The 22,905-nt window shown below is 42.7% G+C and overlaps 1 protein-coding gene across 1 annotated transcript in view; it reads left to right on the top strand.

Annotated features, from left to right (window-relative positions):
- Window positions 1-22,905, top strand: part of CCNJL (cyclin J-like) — a 76,383-nt gene that overhangs the window by 20,283 nt on the left and 33,195 nt on the right. The window contains exon 3 of the mRNA XM_006864924.1: window positions 22,145-22,358. Within this exon, the coding sequence (XP_006864986.1) occupies window positions 22,145-22,358 (214 nt within the window). The remainder of the gene's footprint in view (window positions 1-22,144; window positions 22,359-22,905) is intronic.

The following is a 22,905-nucleotide window of genomic DNA, read 5'->3' as shown; positions in this document are numbered from 1 at the left end:
AGGGTGGCAAGACTTCATCTCTCACACTTCAGACATATTATCAGGAGGGACCTGAAGAAGGACATAGTGGGTGTTAAAGTGGAAGGTCATTACATAAGAGGAAGACGCCATCAAGAAGGATTGCCACAGTGTCAGCAGCAATGGGCTCCAGTTTAACAATCGTGAGGATAGCGCAGGATCAGGTACTGTTTCCTTCTGTTGTATGTGGGGTCTCTATGATTCGGAATCGACTCGAGGCACCTAACAACAATAACATAGCCTACAGATCCATGAGTGTCTCTGTCAGGGATGAAACCACAACCCAACACCAGCATTGAAAAATTTTAACCTGTAGGTCTAGTCCTATAAAATCAACTATATCCATATATTAATGGCCATAATAGTCAGCTAATGTTAGTAGTGACAGTCCACATTTAATGGGTGATTTTTGTTGTTGTTAAGTGCCGGCAAGTCGATTCCGACTTGTAGTGACCCTGTACAGGGTTTCCAAGGAGCAGCTGGTGGGTTTTAACTGCCAGCCTTGTGGTTCACAGTCCAGTGCTGATCCACAGTGCCATATCAGGTCATTAGTGTGTGCTGAAATCTTTACACACATTGTTTTCCATTATCTGAGTCTCACAGCAGTCCCCTGGAGTGGAGGCTCTACTGTTGTTAGCCACCAATCCAGTGGGCCCACATTCATGGTGACCCCATGCACAACGGAAGAAAACTGTGGCCGACCTTGCACCATCTTTATGATGCATTGTATTAGCAGATTGGACCCTTGTGATCTATAGGGCTTTCATTGACTGATTTTCAAGATTCAATTGCCAGGTCTTTCTTCCTACTCTGGAAGCACTGCTAAAACCTGCAACATCACAATAACATTTAAACCTCCACTGGATGATGGCTATGCATGAGGTCCATTGGCTGGAAATTGAACCCGTGCCTCCTACATGACAATATCTACCACTGAACCACCATTGCACTCCTATTTGCTGTTGTTGTTGTTGTTAAGTACCATCGAGTCAGTTCCAACTCATTAGGACCCTGCATAGGGGAGTGTCAGCTCACGGTGGAGAAATGGTTTGGCTTTGAAGACTAGTTATGGGTGTTGCAATGATTCTGAGAGGTGGTGTCTGAACCAAGACAGGAAGTGGGCAGACTTGAGAGAGTTTAGGTGATAGGGTCGAAAGGACCAGTTAACAAAAGAAGTGAAATATCTCAAGTTTCTGACTAGTTGGAACAAAGTAAGTTTCCTTTGCTGAGCACGATCATACTTTTTCACATGAACATTGTCCTTTGAGCACTCCTGGAAATTGCTCATTTCTTTGTAATCTTTGAGGGTTTCCAATATCCTTTAAGTTAAATAGATGTTTATTAGACACCTGCAATGTGCAAACATTGTTAAATGCCTTATGCGATGGTAGCATTGTTAGATGCTGTTGAGTCATTTCCAACTCATAGTGACCCTATGCACAACAAAACAAAACACTGCCCGGTCCTGCTCCATCCTCACAATTGTTCTGTTTGTGCCCATTGTTGCTGCCATTGTGCCAGTCCATCTCCTTGGGGGTAAATGCCTTATATTTATAACCTTATTGGATTTTTTTTAGGGGCCTGTTAAATATATTGACCAAGTCAAGAGAGTGGTTCTGGAACATCTTGGGTATTCATTCATTCATCATTAATCATGTTTTTTGGAAGCCCCTGGATGCTAAAGCTCTGTGTAGACACTGGAGATGTGTTTTTGTTAGGTTCTATCAAGTTGATCCGACTCATAGTGACGCTGTGTACAACGGAAGCAACCACTGCCCGGTCCTGCGCCATCCTCACAGTTGTTATAGTTGATCCCATGGTTGCATCCACTGTGTCAATACTTCCTGTTGCGGACCTTCCTCTTTTTCGCTGAGCCTCCACTTTACCAGGCATGATGTTCTTATCCAGGGACTTGTACCTCTTAATGACATGTCCAAAGTATGAGAGATGAAATCTCAACATCCTGTCTTCTAAGGAGCAGTCTGGCTGTAATTCTTCCAAGACAGATTTGTTCCTTCTGGCAGTCCTTGGTATAGTCAATATTCTCCAAAATCAAAGGTATTTAAAAAAAAAAATCAAAGGTATCAGTTCTTCTCCCAGAACAAACCCCCTACCATCGATGTCATCTCATACTGACATTAAATTACAGAATAGAACTGTTGTTAGGGTTTCTGAGATTAGAAATCTTTATAGGATGATGGTTAGTGAGGGGGTTTTAACACAGGTGACAGGGCAGGCAACATACAAGAGGGACGTTAGCAGAGGAAAGATGAAGGTAGCGGGAGGCACAGGGAGGAATGCAACAGATTAAGTGAGTAGAGGTAAATATTGTTAACTGCTGGTACACGGAGGGGATTGCAACCATGTAATTGGGAAAAGTACGTGATTTGTTGAATGTAAAAACTGATGACGTGCTCTGTAAACCTTCAATCCATCCACAATAAAAAGTTGAAAAAAAAATCTTTATAGGATCAGACAGTCTCATCTTCTCCAGAGTGGCTGGTGGATTTAAACTTCCAGCTTTGTGGTTAGCAGCCCAACACTTAACTCATTGTGCCACCAGGCTCTTTAATTCTTATCCAGTCTTCCTTGTTCATTCTCCAGCTTTCACAGACATACGAGGCAGATGAAGTACCAGGCTTGGGTCAGGTGCGCCTTAGTCCTTAGAATGACGTTATCTGCTCTTTCAAGCACTTTTAAGAGGTCTTTTGCAGCAGATTTGCCCAGTGCAATAGATCATTTAATTTCCTTTTTGCCTTTTCTCAGTCAAAAATAAATGTTATTACTTTTATAATAGCATTTTATGCTTTCTTGCTCATTGCTACCCTTGGAACAAGGTTTGTCTGGGCTGGTGCTTTTTGACCTTTCTGAGCTATTGAAGCACTAGTCTTCTGGGCTGTGGGTTTCTCTTTCTGGCCTGTGGGTTTCTCTTTCTGGGCAGGAGCTTTCTCTGCCTGAGCAGGAACCTTCTCGCCTGCAGCCTTCTTTCCTGGAACTTTCGCAGCAGTTGTTGCTGCAGTAGCCTCAGCTTCCTTGGTACCAGTTGCTTTCTTGGGAGAAGCTTTCAGGAGAACTGTCCTTTGAAGCATCTTAACCTCTGGTTTGGCCCTGTGGGTTTATGCACCAGACTGTAAAATTGTTTGAACTGCAACGTCGGCAGTTCAAGCTTACCAGTTGCTCCTCGGAAACCCTATACAGAGTCGCTATGGGTCAGAACCGACTCGATGGCACTTAACAACAACCACAACCTCATACTTTATTAGTCTGTTACTTTAAAATGATCAAAATCTGTCATCTGGCTTTCTTTTCTCTGGCTTCAATCTTCTTGGCCCATCTTATAGCTGCCCTTATTTGATTGCTTTTGGGGTGTGGTTTGTTTTTTTTTTTTAAAAAAAAAGGACCAGTTAAATATGTTGATCAAGCAAGAGAGTGGTTCTGGAACACCTTCTGCCAGGCTTGTCAGACATACTTCTGGTGGGCACTGTGTGGGAACTTGAGACTGAAGTCAGTGAGCTGCATGCATTTGACAGACATGGCCTGCCTCCTTAGTTGTGTGTAAATTCCGTAAACCGTAGCCCTGTTCTGATCAGTCTACAATCATGACCCATTTCCCATCGTGAGGCCCAAAGGAGATACAGGCCTCCTGGCTGATCTCCACGAACCACCTGAACACCATCTTGGCAGCGTTAGGCAAGAAGGACGCAGATCCTTTAATTTCTTGACCATGGTTTCCATGAGTGCTGGTTGGGAATGTACTGGTGGATAAAACAAAGTTCCATACCTTCATAGCATTTCTAGTAAGCATTGGGATTCAACTGAAACCTTTGTGAAATGTCGATAAATGCCTAGATTCTATGCCCAAGGATTCTGAATCTCGAAGTCAGGAAAGTGGCAGGAAGCTTTCATTTTTATACTTGTCCCTAGGAGATGCTGATGCATGTGGTCAACTAACTATCATATGACCAACAAGGGACCCAGCTGAATCGATTGGCAGGAGGGTATACTAATACTCAGAGATAATACTCACCATTCTGGGACTTATTAAGGAACTTAACAGGTTACAATACAGGATCAGAAATGCTCAGAGCACAGTTGTTCCAGTCAGCTGGTACTCAATGCCCATAAGACACATCACTCCACCATAAACCTCAGCCTGAAGGCACTCGGCTCTAGCTCCCTGACTTATGTACCTGGAGGCACCCTACTCTCCAAACACATTTCCCACCCACCGTCACTCAGCTTTATTTGCTCTGTAGGCTGGGACAGCTCCTGCTCTGTCTTGTGTTCTGGTTCTTTGTTCTGCTGCTGCTGGTCCTCTGCCACTCCTCCATTGTCAGTTTTCTGCCCCTGGGTTGAGGAGGTCCAAAGGACATGCTCCACTTGTGAATTTTCTTTTTTGATGGTCTGAGGTCTCTCCTCCTGCTTCTGAGATGCCTCATTTTGTAGCCATGCTAGAGTATCAAGTTCTGACTATTACAATGAACTCTGCTAACATTCATAGTTGAATCCTATCAATACCTTCTCCCACCTTCTCTTACCAGACCCAGCAGGGCAGAAACGTTTGGTGGAAGTTACAGACTAGAAGAGGCATTAGATAATTCATTACACCACAAATACTAACCTGCTCCCGTCTATGGTAATTAAAGTCAGGCTCCCCAGGAGAATCCATAGAAGGAATTTGGAAATCCCAAGCTGGAGCCTAAAGTTTGAAGTGAAGAACTTTGGAGACCAGAGCAGAGGAGTGAGAAGAACCCTGAGTGGGAATATGAGGAAAGGGTCAAGAACTGGATCTGTTACAGAATCTAGAGCTTGGGAGCATTTTATAAAGAGACTTTGGATGTTGTCTGTAGGGTGTTGAAGGGCACAGTGGCCTGAGAGGAGCCAGGGGTGGGGACCAGGGGAGACAAGCAGGCATATCTGTGTTCACTGTTGGTTGCCCCAACAGCTGCTACTACGGGACCCAACAGTGTGTGCTGGGTAGTTGGTGGCTCTGCAGGTTAGTACCAGACCCTGGGCTTAGGTTGAGGAGCTTGTCAATGAGTAGAGTGGGTCATCTGAATTTAGTGACTGGGGGTGGGGCTGCTGGGAGGAAGCTACAGACTGACTTCAGTAGGAGGGTAGCATTGCTGGCATTGTGCCCCAAGCCACCTTCTCTAGGATGTTGAAAGAGTGTCCCCACAGAGATGTTGATTCTTTACCAGAAATACCTCCTTGGGTTTTGTGAAGCAATGAAGGCAGAGAGGGGAAGGAGGGTGATTCTCTGGCCCAGGTGGTGGTGTGTAACCAGCCTCCCTCCCTCCTTTCCTCTCTCTCTCTGTCCTCCCTTTAAATTTGCAAGTTTCCCCTTCCTGTTGGTCATCTCAGTTGCATGTGGTGTTTCTTCATGTCTTGTTACTTTGTTGTCAGGTGGGCATGACCCCTCTAACTGTTTCCCAAGCAGCTGGCTTAGTGCCTGCGTGCCCTGGGTGCCCACCCCTGGGGAGGAAGTAGTTGGCAGCTGTGAGGATGAGCATAGTGGGCAGTTGCGAGTTAGAGACCCTGAGAGGTTTTCTCTCAGTGGCTGGTGCAGAACCACACGTTCCAGCTATTTCTGAAGCAGTTGTGGCACACACAGGGTGCCACACACCAGGATGCTCTGCCAGAGATGCATCCAGAATTCGCATTAACTTGCAGTGGTCCTGACCACTAGTACCCACTTCAAGAGAATGTGTGTACTCAGGTTGGGGCTGGTGCCTCTAGAGCCTAAACTGAGTCATAGTTGTGTGTGACAAGGTAGCTATGTTGCGTCTAGAGTCAGAAGACACAAATTCAAACCCATCAGTTAGTAACTGGGTGACTTAAGCAACTCATTTTAACCTCTCTGAGCCATTCTTCTTGTAATACTGGGATGCTGATACTCAATTCCTACCCCTTGGGCCTGTTGGGGAGGAATAAAGGATAAAATACATGGAAATGTATTTTGAGAGCAGTGGGGGCGTGTATGCTGAGAAACAAGACTGGAAGGCACCTGCTAACACACATGCTTATCTCCTGGTGGTGAGCTGCCAGTGATTGTCCTTTTCTTTGTTCTCATCTGTATTTTCTGAACTTCTTGTTGCAAAGTGCCAGTCAAGTCAGTTCTGACTCATAGCGACCCTGTATGGGGTTTCTGCTTGCAGTTAGCAGTCCAGTGCTTATCCTACAGAGCCAGACCAGGACTTTTTATAGTGATCCAGTATTCTATTTGTTGTTAATTTTAAATTCTCATTGTGAATTGAGTGAAGGTTCACAGACAAGATCATCAGCTTTACATTCAACAAATTATACACTTTGTTTCATCTCAGTGAAACAGTTATCCTCCTTCCTCCCTGTGACTTTCCTTTTACATCTTATATTTCACAAATGAACAAAACAAAAATATTTGATGCACGCATACAGAACAAAAATTACAGATTTATTTAGATGTCCCAAGGGTATATTCTGCAAGCCATCCTCCTGCCCACAGGTACACAGCCTTACTCTTACTCAGTCCCTGGGCCTGGAGCCTGAACTGCTCTGTCCAGTCCACCACATCCCTCTGCCACTGTTTCTGCGGTCGCCACTCTTCTAGGTAGGATCTCATGCTCCACTCACGCTCGTCCTTCTTGATGGTTCTGAGGTCGTCTGTTCCTGAAATGAAGGAATAACTACTCCCCTCTTTTAATTACACATCTTTTACAATTACACTTGTGAGTGATCAGGTATTTTAAAATCCATTAAATAAGACAGTATTTGGGAGGAAACACTATTTTGGCCCCAAAACCTAGTTAAATCCTAGAGTCAAAAGATCCAGATTCAAATCCATAATTTAGTAACGGGGTAAACTGGGTGACCTTAAGCAATTTATTTAATCTTTCTGAGCCATCCTTGTATTACTGGGATGTTTATACTCAATCCCTACCTCTTGGGTGTGTTGGGAAGAGTAAAGGACAAAATACATGGGAATGTTTTAGCACACCAATGGCAGTGTTGGAGATGCTCATTCATCTGTGCTAAGAAATTTGCCACCTAGGTAACCTACTGGAAGAGATCCATATTTGTGCCTATTCAAAAAAAAAGTGGCCCAGTGGAATGCAGAAATTATTGGACAGTATCATCTATATCACAAGCAAGAAAAATTCTGAAGATGATTTAAAAATGTTTGCAACAGTATATCAACAGGGAGCTGCCAGGAATTGAGTTGAGTGTAGTAGATTGGTAAGATAAGCACTGAACTGCTAACTACAAGGTTAGGAGTTTGAGCCCACCAGTCGATACATGGGAGAAAAAGGAGGTATTCTGTTCTTGTAAAGATTTATAGCCTTGGAAATCCTATGTTGTTCATTGCCATCGAGTGGGTTCTGACTCATAGCGACCCCATATAGGGTTTCTGAGGTTGTAAACCTTTATGGGAGCAGAAAGCCTCGTCTTTCTCCTGCGGAACCGCTGGTAGTATCAAACTGCTGACCTTAAGGTTAGAGCCCAACTCGTAACCACTACGCTACCAGAGTGCCTTTGGAAATCCTATACAGGGTCACTATGAGTCGGACATAGAATCAGGAAGGACCAATCTGGAGAAGGACATCAAGCCTGATAAAGTGGAGGGTCAGCAAAAAAAGAGGAAGACCCCCAATAAGATAGATTGGCAGAATGACAGCAGCAATGGGCTCAAGCTTAACAACGATTGTGAAAATGACACAGGACTGGGCAGTGTTTCATTCTGTTGTGCATAGGGTCGCCAGCACACGGCCTTTCTCTTCCCATGCATAGGGTCGCTGTAAGTTGGTGCCAACTTGACATCACCTAGCAACAACAACGAGTCAGAACCGACTCAACGGCACTTGACAACAGTAACAACAATGTAAGTCCCTGGGCAGCACAGTTTGCTCATCACCTACCCAGAGGTGATATGGTAAAAGGGTCTGGCGATCTGCTTCCTAAGGATTATAGCCAAGAAAATCATACAAAGCAGTTTAATTCTCATGGGATCGCCATCAGTGAAAATCAGCTCAACAGCAGTGGGTTTGGGTTTGGTTTTAATGAGCTAATACATGATTCTTTTTAGGAAGGGGCATTGTTGTTGTTAAGTGTTGTCAAGTCGGCTCCAACTCATGGTGACCTTGTGTAGGGTTACCGAGGAGAGGCTGATGGGTTTGAACTGCCGGTCTTGCTGTTAGCAGTCCAGTGCTTATCCTACAGTGCCACCCCACCAATTTGTTGTTGTTGTTAAGTGCCGTCGAGTCGGTTCCGACCCATAGCGACCCTGTACGGGGTTTCCGAGGGTGTAAATCTTTACGGGAGTAGAAAGCCTCATCTTTCTCCTGCGGAGCAGCTGGTAGTTTCGAACCACTGACCTTAAGGTTCGCAGCCCGATTCGTAACCACTACGCTACCAGAGCTCCTTACCCCACCAATAGTCCACAGAATTATTTTCTTCTTGGGATTGGTATTCCACTGACAGCTTAGGAATCATTGCCTTTGGAATGACTGATAAGACACATGGTTTGTCATTCATCTTGCAACTCCTGATCATCCATCAACACAGACCTGATTCCTCCTTGGCAGCCCTCTGTCTGTTACTGGTAGGTAATCTGATGCACATGGCATGGTTTTCTCTTTCCTCTGCAGTTCCACTTCCCCGGTTTTCCATACCTCTCCTCCATTTCACAGTATTTGGAATCACTTATAATGAATAGTTATATACGACCAGCCACTTTTTTCTCACCTTTCAATTCAGGCATTTGCCATATCTCCAATTTTCAAGTTTCAGAGTTAAACAAGAGGAATTCAATCTCTACCCTCATGTTTACGTCTAGTAGGGAAGAAGGGCAGTGAAAGTGAGTGAATGAATGAATTCATGAAGGAATGGACCAATAAATGAAAAGTCTCAGAATCATGACCAGGGAATACTTTTCAGAAGATGACTTTTAAACTGAGAGCTGGAGGAAGAATAGGTTAATAATCAGAAGGGACACGGTGAAGCAATCAGAAAATAATACAGCTCCGGATAGCAAGTGCTAAAAAGGAGGACTTTCCTTTCTCCCTAATATGAGAAACTGTGGCAGCAAGCCTTTCTTTCTGATCCGGAGAACTTTTATAGTGCTTGCAACCTTCAAACCCCTTGAGGTTAGCCTCAGAATATCATCACAGCCTGTGTATAGAACATACGCTTTTTGCCCTCTCTGTTGTTGATGGGCAGGTCTCAGGCACCCTCTGCCCATAGGTTCTGGCTGTGGTCTCAGGTCTGTGTGGCCGCGCTTAGGGTGGAAAGAAGCTGAGGCTCAGGGCTACAGATTCCAGTCAATTTGAGGGCCTTGTAGATTCCATATAGAACTGCCTGACTGTTACAGAAGCAGATAGCCAGGCCTGTCTTCTGACACATGTGTGGGTGGGTTTGAACTGCCGACCTTTCATCTAGTAGCTGACCCACAGAAAATAACAACAACAAAGTGGCGGACACGGAGTCCCTGGGTATTGCAAACCGAAAGGTTGGAAGATTGAGTCCATCCCATCCAGAAGCACCTCAGAAGAAAAGTCTGACAATCTACCTCTGAAAAAGCATCCATTGAAAACGCTGTGGGGCCCAGTTCTCATCAGACATATGGGGTCACCATGAGTCAGAGTTGACTTGACAGCAACTAGTGCTCTGGTAGCGTAGTGGTTACGAATCGGGCTGCGAACCTCAGGGACAGCAGTTTGAAACTTCCAGCTGTTCCATGGGAGAGAGATGAGGCTTTCTGCTCCCATAAAGATTTATAGCCTCGGAAACCCTGTACAGGGTCGCTATGATTTGGAACCGACTCCATGGCACATAACAACAACAACAACAAAGTGCTCTGGAATAGAGAACGTATTGCTAAGCAGATCTCCTTTTCTGCAGAGCTATAAACCTAAAGTTTGGAAAGCTTTATCTCATGTTTATTCAGTGCAGGCTTCTTAAGCGAAGAGCCTTTAACAGAGGCAAGTAAACTCAGCTTGTCTCTCAAGTTGGTTGCCCAGCTTTTGGGCAAGGGCACTGACAATTGCTGGGCTGTTGTTAAGTGCTTCATTTTACCAAATACTTTAGATTTATACAGCATGCCCATTTTTCAGATGAGGACATTGAGGTTCAGAATCACATGCCTGAGTTTGCTAAATAGAGATGAGATTTCAGCCCAGAACTGTCTTGACTTCACAACCTGCGTTAGGCCGCTTCTCCATATACAGGAGATTGGGGGACTTGGCAGAGAGTGACATCTGTTATATTTTTGACTCAGTGGATATTTTTTCAGCACCTGCTTCTGATGGTACTTAAGGGAAAAGTCCAAGCTGTACCGAAGGCATTGGAGAAAAACAAGGCACCAGGAATTGACAGAAAACAAAATGAAACCTTTCAATAAACTGATGTAACCCTGGAGATGCTCACTCATCTATGCCAAGAAATTTGGAAAACAACTACCTGGTCAAACGATTGGAAGAGATCCATATTTGTGCTCATTCCAAAGAGAGGTGACCCAATGGAATGTAGAAATCATCAAACAGTATTATTATTATTACTGCCAGAAGAACAAACATCTGTCTTGGAAGAAGTGTAGCCAGAATGCTCCTTAGAAGCCAGGATGGTGAGACTTTGGCTCTGGTACTTCAAACATAGTATCGGGAGTGACCAGTCCCTGGAGAAGGACATCATGCTTGGAAAAAGGAATCGACTAGGTAGTGTTTTGTTCAGTTGTGTAGAGGGTTGCTATGAGTCGGAACCAACTCAATGACACCTAACAACAACAAACTTCTGTGCCAGGCACTATACTGGGTACTGTGCCAACAGTGTAAGCAAAGCATTCTCTGGAGCCTAGAGTTTTAGCAGGAAGAGACACATAATAAATATTTGGCTGGGAAGAACATGTGCTAGGAGAAAGAATAAAGGGAACTTGATTTAGGGTGATGGCAGATCAGGAGAGAATACCAGTCTCAGGACACTACTTACCAGTAAGTTGATTCTAGCTCCTGGCTAGAACTGTGCTCCACAGGGCTTTCTGTAGCTGATTTTTCAGAAGTAGGTTGCTGGCATTATTTCCAAAACTCAAACCACCACCAACCTTTTTTTTTTCTTATTTTCAAACCTTTCTTTTCTTTTCTTTTGTCTTTTAGCTTTTTATTGTGAGTTGAGTGAAGATTTACAGACAAGATCATCAGTTTTATATTTGGCTAATCATACACTTTGTTTCATCTCAGTGATTGCAATCTGCTCCATGCAACAACAATTATCTCACTTCCTCCCTGTGGTTCCTATTTCCCTCTTATCCTTTCTCAACTCTGTCCTTAGGTAAATGTTACCCTTTTGATCTTGAATGACCATTTCATGGTGAATATACCTCACTAGTGTTATTGTCCCCCATATGTACCTATCTATTGCTTAGCTGAAAATTGGACCATGAGGGTGAGTTCCATTCCAGACCTGAGGGTTGGTCAAGAGCCATAGTCTTGGGTTCCTCCAGTTGCTTTCTGACCAGTAAGCCCAGTTTTGTTTTTTTATAATTTTGACTTTTGTTCCACATTTTCTCCTACTCTATCTGGGACCTTTTAATGTGAATCCCTTTCAGAGCAATTGGTAGTGGTAGTTAGGTAGTGGTAGTTCTTCTGAACTCAGAGTCATGGTGACTGATGTTTACCTGCTCCATTGGTTCACTGGACAAGTTGGTTCAAAGTATCTTCAATTTTCATCACTCCTCTTTCTTCCATACATGGAGAGACCAATAGTTGCACCTTATATGGCGTCTCATAAGCTTTTAAGATCCCAGATGCTGCTCACCAAAGTAGGATGTAGAATATCTTCTTTGTGGGCTATTGACCTGGTGTCCTCTGGAACTATGGTCTTGAGCCTCCAGGCCCAGCAACTTAAGATGTTTGATCATATCTAAGAAATTTTCCTCATTTTGCCCCATGTATTCTCCACCACATGCATAAGTGTGTTTGCAGCAAAGGTAGATAACCATGTACAAATATCCTCTTTCAAACCATTATATATTTGTGGGTATACTCCTACTCTCCCTCCCATACCCACTCAGCCTAAGCATCTGCCCGTGTATCTACCCACAAAACACTGCTGTCCCAGGGTTGTGTATAGAACTCTATTTACCTCTATCCCCTTTAACCCTTGCATACCTCCTTGTGTCTTCACCTGTCTTCATCATTCTTCTGCAAATTGCCTTCTACTTGTATATTGCCCTCCCCATCACCTGAATTGCCATGTGTTTATCCTCTAGCTGAAGTCCTGGTATGGTGCTGTAGGATACGCACTTGACCACAAGGTTGGTGGTTCAAACTCACCTACCGCTCCTAGAAAACCCCATACAGGGTCACTAAGAGTCAGAACTGACTTATAGCACATAACAACAGCCTTTTAGCTAATAAATTTCTCTCTATTCCCTCCCACCTCTGTTAATCATCAAAAAATGCTGCTTTTATCATGAAAACCTTTACTTGAGTTTTGACAGTAGTAAACCACCAACCTTTTGGTGAGCAGCTAAGTGCATTAACTGTTTGCAGTACCCAGGAACTTTCATTCTTGCCGACTTGATGGCACTTAACAAGAGTGAAAATTCCTGGGTACTGCAGTTAATGCACTTGGCTGCCAACCAAAAGGCTGGTAGTTTACTATTGTCAAAACTCAAGAAAAAGTTCTCATGACAAAAGAAACTTATTTTGAAGGTTAATAGGGTTGGGAAGGAAGGAACAGTAATTTACTGGCTGGTGGTGGTGATGATGTGCCGTGGAGTCAGTTCCGACTCATAGTGACCCTGTACAGGGTTTCTGAGGCTGTAAATCTTTATAGGAGCAGAAAGCTTCATCTTTCTCTCGCTGAACAGCTGGTAGTTTTGAACTGCTAATCCTTTATATTAGCAGCCCAACTTGTAACCACTACACTACCAGAGCTCCTTAATTTATTGGCTAGAGGGTTGTTATTGTTGCTAAGTGCTATGGAGTCAGTTCTGACTCAACCATATTTGGGGCTTCTTAGGAGTGGCTGGTAAGTTTGAACCACTGACCTTGTGGTTCAGACTGACCATGTGATCTAGTGCTTTATCCTGCAGCACCACACCAGGACTTTTTTTTTTTTTGAGATGGGGGGAATGTACACAAAAACACTCACGAGTGTGTAATCATTTAAACAACCAAAGGGCATATTCTGCAAGCCTGCCTCCTAGTCACCACTAGCAACAGCCTTTCTCTTCCCATGAGTCTAGAGGCCTCAGCTCCTCCCTCTCTCCATGTCATCATCTCTGTCTTCATCTTTGGTTGTCACTGCTTCTCTGGATACGGTCCCACATTCCACCTGTGCTCTTCTTCCTTGATTGTCCTAGGGTCCCTGTTCCTGGACTGTAAGGTTGACTAACTACTCCCCCTGCTTTACGTTACAGAACTTCTACCTTTACAGTTGTGACAGTCACAATTAGTCATGGTAGCAATTATTCACTATTGATTCATAAGAATTTTATCCCCATCTTCTTTTCACCAGACCGGTTTAGACAAGATGAAAACAGTTCAGTGGGGATTCTACACACTCTTAGGATGTGGCATTTAAACAAATGTCTGAAGGATAAGCAGAAACGGAGATGAAGAGCATTCCAGTCCACTTTCTCAAATGTTGTCCAGTCCAATAGCCTGTACTGTTTATGTGTGTGCCATGGCTTCCTTTGAGAGTCTGTTTGGAGCTATGGGCCCTCTTTCTCAGGAAGGTGTACAGGTGCTTTCCCTTGACACAAGGGAAAATCCAAAAAGAGTGAAGATTAGCTGAGTTGAAGAGGAGGGAAGTCAAGACCTTGCCTATCTGACTCATCTTGTTTGCAGCTTTGAACTGCATTAATGAGGGCAGAACAACCTGGGCCAAAGGTCCAGCCGCTGCTAGCTGAGGGACACCAAATCTGTGATGGTAATTGAGTCCAAATTTGCAGCCCTATGCTTAGCCTGCAATCTTTTGGAGTTGCTGGCGCCCCTTATTGACTGCTCCTACCCCACACACTGGAGTTCCAATGTGGCACTGTGGGATAATGCACTGGACCGGAAGCTTGGTTTGAACCGCAAGGTTTGGTAGCTCTAGTTCACCAGCCGTTCCTCAGAAACTGTATCCAGGGTCACTGTGAGTTGGAACCAATTTGACGGCTCTCTGGTAGCATAGTGGTTACGAATCAGGCTGTGAACCTTAAGGCCAGCAGTTCGAAACTACCAGCTGTTCCGTGGGAGAAAGATGAGGCGTTCTTGTCCCGTAAAGATTTACAGCCTCGGAAACCCTGTACAGGGTCGTTATGGGTCAGAAAAGACTAGACGGCACTTAACAACAACAACAAAAATAATTAGTCCTAGTGTGGCGCTGTGAGCTAATGCATCAGACTGCAAAGTTATTTGAACTGCAAGGTCAGTGGTTCAAGCACACCAGCTGCTCCTTGGAAACCCTATACAGGGTCACTATGGGTTGGAATCGACTTGACAGCACTTAACAGCCACAAATAACAACTAACAATTTGGCTGTAAACCTGGAGGAGCTATGCTAGATAGGTTCAAACATGGCCTTCCTGACCAGGTGATACCCTGATCTAGAATTTTCAATGGCCCTTAGGTAGATCAGATACCGTAGACCCTGCCTGCTTCTCAGCCCTGCTGTGGCTAGGCACACTATGCCTGTCTGGCTGTTGCAGTGCTCTGGGCTCTGGACATTTACGTGCCTTTGTATGTGCTATTTCTCCTGCTAAGCATCCTTTTGTTCCTGCACCTTCAACAGGTAAATTCTTAAACATTTAGAAATTGGACTCCATCTCTATTCTTTAAAGCCCCCCTGACTCCTTATGGTTAGTTGGTCACTATTCTGTATGCCCAAAGCATTCTGTTCCTACTTTTGCAATTCATTTCTTTTTTCCTAACACTTTTTCTCCTTTCTTCCTCCCTCCCATCTGCAATTAATTATTGGGTACCCACTTCCCAAAAACCCTGTACAGGGTTACTATATGTTGGAACCGACTTGGTGGCACTTAAAACCAACAACCAAGTTCTGGTTTCACTGGGGTACTGGAAAGTAATGATGAGCAAAATCAGAGACCCTGCCCTCAAGGAGTTTAAAGTCCAGTGATGGCCACAGAAATTCATCAAGTAATGAAATGGAAAATACTCAAAGAAGTTGGATCATTTCCTTAAGGAACTTAAGCTGGGGATAAAAGAGCTCTATGATTTAAAAAAAAAAAATTTTTTTTTAAGCAAAAAGGAATACTTTAAAAGTCTTTTAGTCGCTACTCTCTTTGCTAGTTACATAAAGCCCCGGGTTAAGAGAATTGTTCAAGCCCAGCATCTTCATATAAAAATGCAGCAGCCCAAACCATGTTATCAAGTTGGTTCTGACCCGTAGTGACGCTGTAGTGACAAGAGTAGACCTGCTCCCTAGGGGTTCCGAGACTAAATCTTCAAGGGAGCAGACAGCCTCATCTTTCTCCTAGGGAGCAGCTGGTGGGTTTGAACCATCAACCCTGGAGTTAGCAGCCCAACTCTACTCCACCAAGGATCCTATTTAAATATAAGAGAGACAAAATAATTTATTATGCCTTTGAGTACCTCATATGAGCAAAGCTCTTATTGTTGTTGTTCGGTGCCATTGAGTAGGTTCAGACCCATAGTGACCCTGTATAAGGTTTCTCAGGAGCCGCTGGTGAGCTTGAACTGCCGACCTTGAAGTTCAAATGACTTTACAGTCCAGCACATTAACCCACAATGCCACACCAGGACTCCATGAGCAAAGCTCTAGGGCTTTGATAACTGAGTCCTAGACTGGGGACCCCTAGAAGAAAAGAGCAGGTGAGAAGGGAACTTACAGTATGGAATTTTACTTTATTTAAGCTTGGCTTCCTCAGGGGAGGCCTCTCCTTCCCTCAGAGATGATGCCAATGTTCACAGCATGGCACTCCATAGCTGTCCTTCCTGGTGTTTATCACCACTGAATCTGTCGTTGTCATATTGCTATCCTTCTCTCCTTTACTGGAGTATTAATCCCATAAGGGTGACCAATGTGCCTGTCTTAAAATCTAATTCAGAGTCCATAAAATTTACCCTTTTATCATGTACAACTCAGTTGTTTTTAGTATATATAGAGTTGTGAAACCATCAACACTATCCAATTGTAGGAGATTTTCATCACCCCAAAATGAACGTCCCCATATCCATTAGCTGTCACTCTCAAGTCCTTCCTGCCCCTAGCCCTAACAGCCACTAATCTCTATAGATTCGCCTATTCCAGACAGCTCATATATGTAACCTTTTATGACTGGCGCCTTTTATGTATTTAACATAATGTTTTCAAGGTTTATCCATGCTGTGGAATGAATCAGGACTTCATTCCTTTTTTTAAAAAAAATTGTGGTAAAATAGACATAACAACATTGACTATTTTAACCACTTGAATGTGTACAGTGGTATAAGTACATTCACCATCTTGTACAACTGTTACCACTATCTAGTTCCAGATGTTTTCATCACTCCACATGGGAATCCTTAAGCAATTATTCTATTCTCTTCTCTCCCCAGCCCTTGGCAACTACTAATGTGTTTTATGTTTCTATGGATTTATGTATATATGTATATCTCATTGGCTACTTTCACTGAACATAATGTTTTCAATCTTCCTCCATGTTGTAGGTTGTATCACTACTTCATTCCTTTTTATGTCTGTATATACTACATTGTGTGTATAGACTACATTTTGCTTATTCCTCTGTTGATGGACATTAGAGTGCTATAAAGATTTATATAAAACTTTTTCTTTGAATATGTTTAAATTCACTTTGGTTTAAAGCAGAGAGTGGACTCGCTGGATCATTTGGTAACTGCCAAGCTATCTTTCAGTTTTACTAAGTGTTTGAACCATTTTACATTCCTGCCAACAATTTGTGAGGGTTCTGATTTCTCTACATCCTTGCTAACACTTATTAATATCTTGGGGTTTGTTTTTTGTTTTTGTTTTTAGTGATACTAGTTGGTGTCCAGTGGTATTTCGTTGTGGTTTTGAGCATCTTTCATGTGCCTATTGGTCATTTGTATGAGAATAAGTCAAAGAGTGTTGCTTCAGCATTGTAGTTCATACATGCAAGAGTTTATTCCAAACAAAATGTGATTAAATATGTCTTCACAATCAGTGAACAACTGCAGACAGGTACTCTCAGTCATACGCTTGTTTTGTTTGGTCTCATTGTTGTTGTTGTTATGTGCCATCCAGTCGGTTCCGACCCATAGCGACCCTGTATAGGGTTTCCAAGGCTGTAAATCTCTACGGGAGTAGAAAGCCTCATCTTTCTCCGCGGAGTCTCTGGTAGTTTCGAACTACCAGAGACCTTAAGGTTTGCAGCCTGATTCGTTGTGCCTAGGGTCACTAGTAGTTGGAACCGACTCAAGGGCACTAACAGCTACAACATAATTTTTCTGTTAACTTTTGAAGTTACCTGATATGTCTAATAAGACATGCTACCAGAGCTCCTTAAAGGGCCTTTTTAAAACAGGTCCAATCCAAATAGTGTATTTGGAGGAGATCTGCTTGGGCCAATTCAAGGCAGAGAGGTCATTTCAGAAAGTTATGACAACTTTTTTGGAATGCCCAAGGGATAATATTGATAGATTTTTCTTGAAGGACACAGGACAATCACGAGGGCTTATTATGAAGACTCCTAAAGAAAACGGAAAGCTGTATTGGTAAGAAAAAGGCCAAGAAAATTGAAGCAAGGAATTGTTTTCCATCACGACAGTGCACCTGTTCATTCTTCAAAGGTTGCAGTGGCTGCCCTACAAGAATTTTGTTGGGAAACTTTACCCCATCCACCCTACAGTCCTGATCTTGCTCCTCCCAACTTCTTTTTGTCCCCCAAACTCAAAGGACCTTGAAAATGAAAATGATATCAGTCCCTCAAGGTAGCCAAAACTGCTGTTTTGATATAGTGTTGTAAGAATGCAGAATACACCTAGATGGAAAATATGTTAAAGAACAATAGCTTCACATTTTGATATTGTTTAATAAAGATAGCGTAGTGGTTACGAATCGGGCTGTGAACCACAAGGTCAGCAGTTCAAAACTACCAGCGGTTCTGCAGGAGAAAGATGAGGCGTTCTGCTCCCATAAAGATTTACAGCCTCGGAAACCCTGTGCAGGGTCGCTGTGAGTCAGAATCAACTCCACGGCACTTAACAACAACAACAACAATAAAGATTTCAGTGATTTTTTTTTTTAACAATAGTTTTTTTACTTACCCTCATATATATTTTTCCACTCAATCCTTTACCCATTTTTAATTGGATTGCTTGCCTTTTTATTATTGTCATAAGACTTTTTAATATATTCCAGTCCAAGTGTCTTATTAGACATATCAGGTAACTTCAAAAGTTAATAGAAAAATTATGTTGTAGCTGTTAGTGCCCTTGAGTCGGTTCCAACTACTAGTGACCCAAGGCACAGCAGAACAAAATACTGCCCAGTCCTGTGCCATTCTCACAATTGTTGTTTGAGCCCCTTACACTGGCCACTGTGTCAATCAATCTGTATGGAGGTCTTCTTTTTCTCTGACCCACCATTTTACCCAGCAAGAGAGCCTTCTCCAGGGACTGGTTTCTCCTAAGTACATGTCCTAAGTAATAGAGATGAAGTCTCTCCATCCTGGCTTCTAAGGGGCATTCTGGCTTCTCTTGTAACACAAGATTTGTTTGTTTTTCTGGCAATCCATGGTACTTGTAATATGCTTCCTTAATCCCAGAATTCAAATGCATTGATTCTTCTACTGCCTTCCTTACTTGTTGTACAACTGTCACATGCATATGAGGTGACTGAAAATACCATGACTTGGGTCAGGCACACCTTAGCCCTCAAACTGACATCTTTGCTGTTTAGCATGTTGAACAGGTCTTTTGCACAAGATTTGTCTAATGCAATACATCCTTTGATTTCTTGACTGCTGTTTCCATTGTGTTGATTGTGGACACAAGCAAAATGAAGACTTTGACAACTTTAATTTTTTCTCCATTTATCATAATATTTTTTACTGGTCCAGTTGTAAAGATTTTTGTTTCCTTTATATTGAGGTACAATCCATACTGAAGACTGTAGTCTCTGATCCTTATCAGTAAGTATTTTAAGTTCTCTTCCCTTCCAACAAGCAAGGTTATATCATCTGCATACCTCAGGTTGCTAATGAGTCTTCCTTCAAATCTGATGCCAAATTCTTATTCATGTAATCCAGTTTCTCAGATTATTTGTTCAGCATACAGATTGCATAAAGTCTGCTGAAGGATACAACCCTGGTGCACACTTTTCCTGATTTTAAACCATTCAGTGTCCCCTTGTTCTGTTCTAATGACTCCCTCTTGGTCTATGCACAGGTTCCTCCGGTAGATAATATATCCATAAAGAACTATGGATAATATTGCACTTCATTGTGTTCTGGAATACCCATTCTTTGCAATATTATCCATAGTTTCATCCAAGGTGCATCTCACATCAACAATCATATCACATGTTCCACAGCCTCCTCTCAAACTGGCTTGATTTTCTGGTAATTCCCTGTTGATGTACTGTTGGAACCATTTTTCAGTTACCTTTCAGCAAAGTTTTATTTGCATGTGATGTTAATGCTACTGTAAGATGATTTCCATATTCTGTTGAGTCACCTGTCTTTGGAATGGGTACAAATATGGATCTCTTCTAGTCAATTGACTAGGCAGTTGTCTTCCAGATTCCTTGGCATAGATGAGTGAGTGCCTCAAGTGCCACATTAGTTTGTTGAAAAAAATTTTTAATTCGTATTCTGTCAATTTCTGAAGCCTTATTTTTTTTGCCAATGTCTTCAGTGTAGCTTGGACTTCTTCCTTCAGTATCAGCAGTTCTTGATCATATACTAACTCTTGAAATGGTCAAGCATCAACCATTTATTTTTGGTACAGTGGTTCTGTTTATTCCTTCCATGTTGCCCATGGAGTCCTTCAATGTTGCAATTTATTAGGATTTCATCTTGGGAAATCCTGAGCTTGTTCTTCCTTTTGGTTTTCTAACTCCAAGTCCTTGCACATTTCATTATGATACTTTACTGTGTCTTCTCAAACTGCCTTTGATATTTTCTGTTCTTCATTTCTTACATTCGCTTAAGCTTCTTTATGCTCAAGAGCAAGTTTCAGAGTCTCGTCTGACATCCGTTTTGGTATTTTCTTTCTTTACTGTCTTTTAAATGACCTTTTGCTTTCTTCCTGTGTGATGTTCTTGATGTCATCCCACAACTCTTAGTCTTTGGTCATTAGTGTCTAATGCATTTGTATCTATTTTTGAGACGGTCTCTAAATTCAGGCGGGAGATATTCAAGGTTGTATTTTGGCTTTCATGGATTTGTTTTAATTTTCTTCATCTTAAGCCTGAACTTGCATATAAGAAATTGATGGTTTGTTCCATAGTCTTCCCCTGGCCTTGTTTTGTCTGATGATGTTATGCTTTTCCAGCGTCTCTTCTTAACAGATGTAGTCAGTTTGATTCCTATATATTACTTATATCTGACACGGTCCATGTGTTTATGTTGTTTGAAAAAAATGAATTATGTCAATTAGTCTTGTAAAATTCTACCATGCAATCTCCAGCATCATTTCTAAAACCAAGGTCATATTTTCCAACTACTGATTTTTCCTCTTTGTTTCCAACATTTTTATTTCAATCACCAGTAATTATCAAAGCATGTTGATTGTATGTTTCATCAGTTTCACACTGAAGACGTTGTTAGATTCTTCAGTTTCATCATCACTGGCTTTAGTGGTTTATGTGTAAATTTGATTAATAGTGGTATAAACTGGTCTTCCTTGTTGTTAAGTGCTTTTGAGTTCATTCTTACTCATAGTGACCCTATCCATATAGGGTTTATGAGGAGCAGCCAGTCTTGTGGTTAGCAGTCCAGCGTTTATCCTTCAGCACCACACCAGAACTCTGATCTTCCTATCACAAACAGCATTGTATTTTAAGCTAGATTTCAAAATGTTCTTTTTGATGATGAATTCAACACCATTCTTTTCAATGTGATGTTTCTGGCATAGTAAACCATATGATAAAATATCTTCAAGTCCCAGAACTGTTGCTGAGGTTAAATAAAACACTAGGAGTAAGAGAAAGGCATTATACAGAAGAAGGGCTCCAGTTTGTTTTAATCTTATCGCCATGAAACCTACTGGGTTAATGAGTTCTCACAATTCCTTCCCTGTCAACTTCTCTCTTCCTGTTTTCCCCTCAATGTTACTTGTCTTTAGTTTCCTATTTGACAAAGTATGGCTAAGATATTTCCTTAACAAACAGTGTCTGGTCTACACTAGTTAAATTGCAAATGTGGTAAATATTTAAGAAAACATGTTTCTTCATTTAAAAAAATATCCATTTATTGATTTGGTGTTTGTATTGGTCTTGTGTTAGACAAATTCAGATAATAAGGTAGTCTATATATTATAAGTAGAAGTCTTTGTGGGGAAAGTATCATGATCTTTACAACTTAATGTTTAGATTATTGTTGTTAAGTGCTGTGGAGTTGGTTTCAACTCATAGTGACCCAGTTTCCGAGGCTATAAATGTTTGCAGGAGCAGAAAGCCTGATCTTTCCCCCTAAAAGTGGCTGCTGGGTTGGAACCACCAGCCTTGTGGTTCACAGTCCAATGCTTATCCTATGTAGTCACCCCACTCCTGACTTTCAGGATTTGTTGTTGTTGTTATGTGCCATCGAGTCAGTTCCGACCCATAGCGACCCTGTATAGGGTTTCCAAGGGTGTAAATCTTTACGGGAGTAGAAAGCCTCATCTTTCTCCCGCGGAGCAGCTGGTAGTTTCGAACCGCTGACCTAAAGGTTCGCAGCCCGATTTGTAACCACTACGCTACCAGAGCGACTTTCAGGATAGGTCTCACCATATCTCTTTGGAGGACACAGTTCAGCTTTATAACCCATGCTTGTTGAAGGTGGTTAGGAGATAATCCAGGGGTTTCTGGAATAGTGGGGCTGCCCTCCTGGGTCTGGAAGGAAAACCAACAAGGGTCTGGAGGGGCAGTCCGTGACAGTGTGTTTTCCTGGGGCATTCAGCACTTTGGAGAGCCACCCCTGACCTCCCCACCTGTTCTGCAGGAACTGAAGCTTCCCGCCTTCCGAGCCCACTCTCCACTCCTGAAGAGCCGTCGGTTCTTTGTCGACATCTTAACCTTGCTGAGCAGTCACTGCCAGCTGTGCCCAGCAGCCCGGCACCTGGCCGTCTACCTGCTGGACCACTTCATGGACCGATATAACATCTCCACCTCCAAACACCTGTACACTGTGGCCGTCTCCTGCCTCCTCCTTGCAAGTAAGTGGAAACTCAGTCTCTGTCTATACTGCCTCCTCCCCTTCAGCATGTCATATCCTCCTGAATCATTTTACATTGCAGTGGTCTTTAAAACATCTTCTTTGCTCATTCTTAGAATAAGTGCCAACTGCATTAATAACTAATTTTTTAATCATCTGCATCACACCAGGCTAAGTACTAAGGATTTTAGCAGCTTAATTAATCCATACAGTAACCCTAGGAGAGAGGTGTGCTTAGTATCCCCATTTTACTGAGGCATAGAGAGGTTAGGAAACTTGCTTGGGGTCAACCAGCAAGTACATAGCAGAGACGGGATCTGCACCCTGGACTGAGTGATGCCAGAGCCCTGTCTTAACTCCCTGTCACCTGCTTCTTAGTGTGGGGCTCTGAATGTGCGGACAGGGGAACCTAGCAACCACTTTTCTAAAAGTGTTTAGAAATGGTACTGCGTGAAATGCATCCGAGCAGCACCAGGAACACCCTGATTAGGGTTTGCATAGTCCAGAGAGGGCTCATGAAAAACACAGCATCAGTTTCACTATCTGCT

The sequence above is a fragment of the Chrysochloris asiatica genome, unplaced genomic scaffold, assembly GCF_000296735.1.
Source record: "Chrysochloris asiatica unplaced genomic scaffold, ChrAsi1.0 scaffold00073, whole genome shotgun sequence".
Lineage (NCBI taxonomy): Eukaryota > Metazoa > Chordata > Mammalia > Afrosoricida > Chrysochloridae > Chrysochloris > Chrysochloris asiatica.
This window is presented reverse-complemented; position numbering and strand designations above follow the sequence as displayed.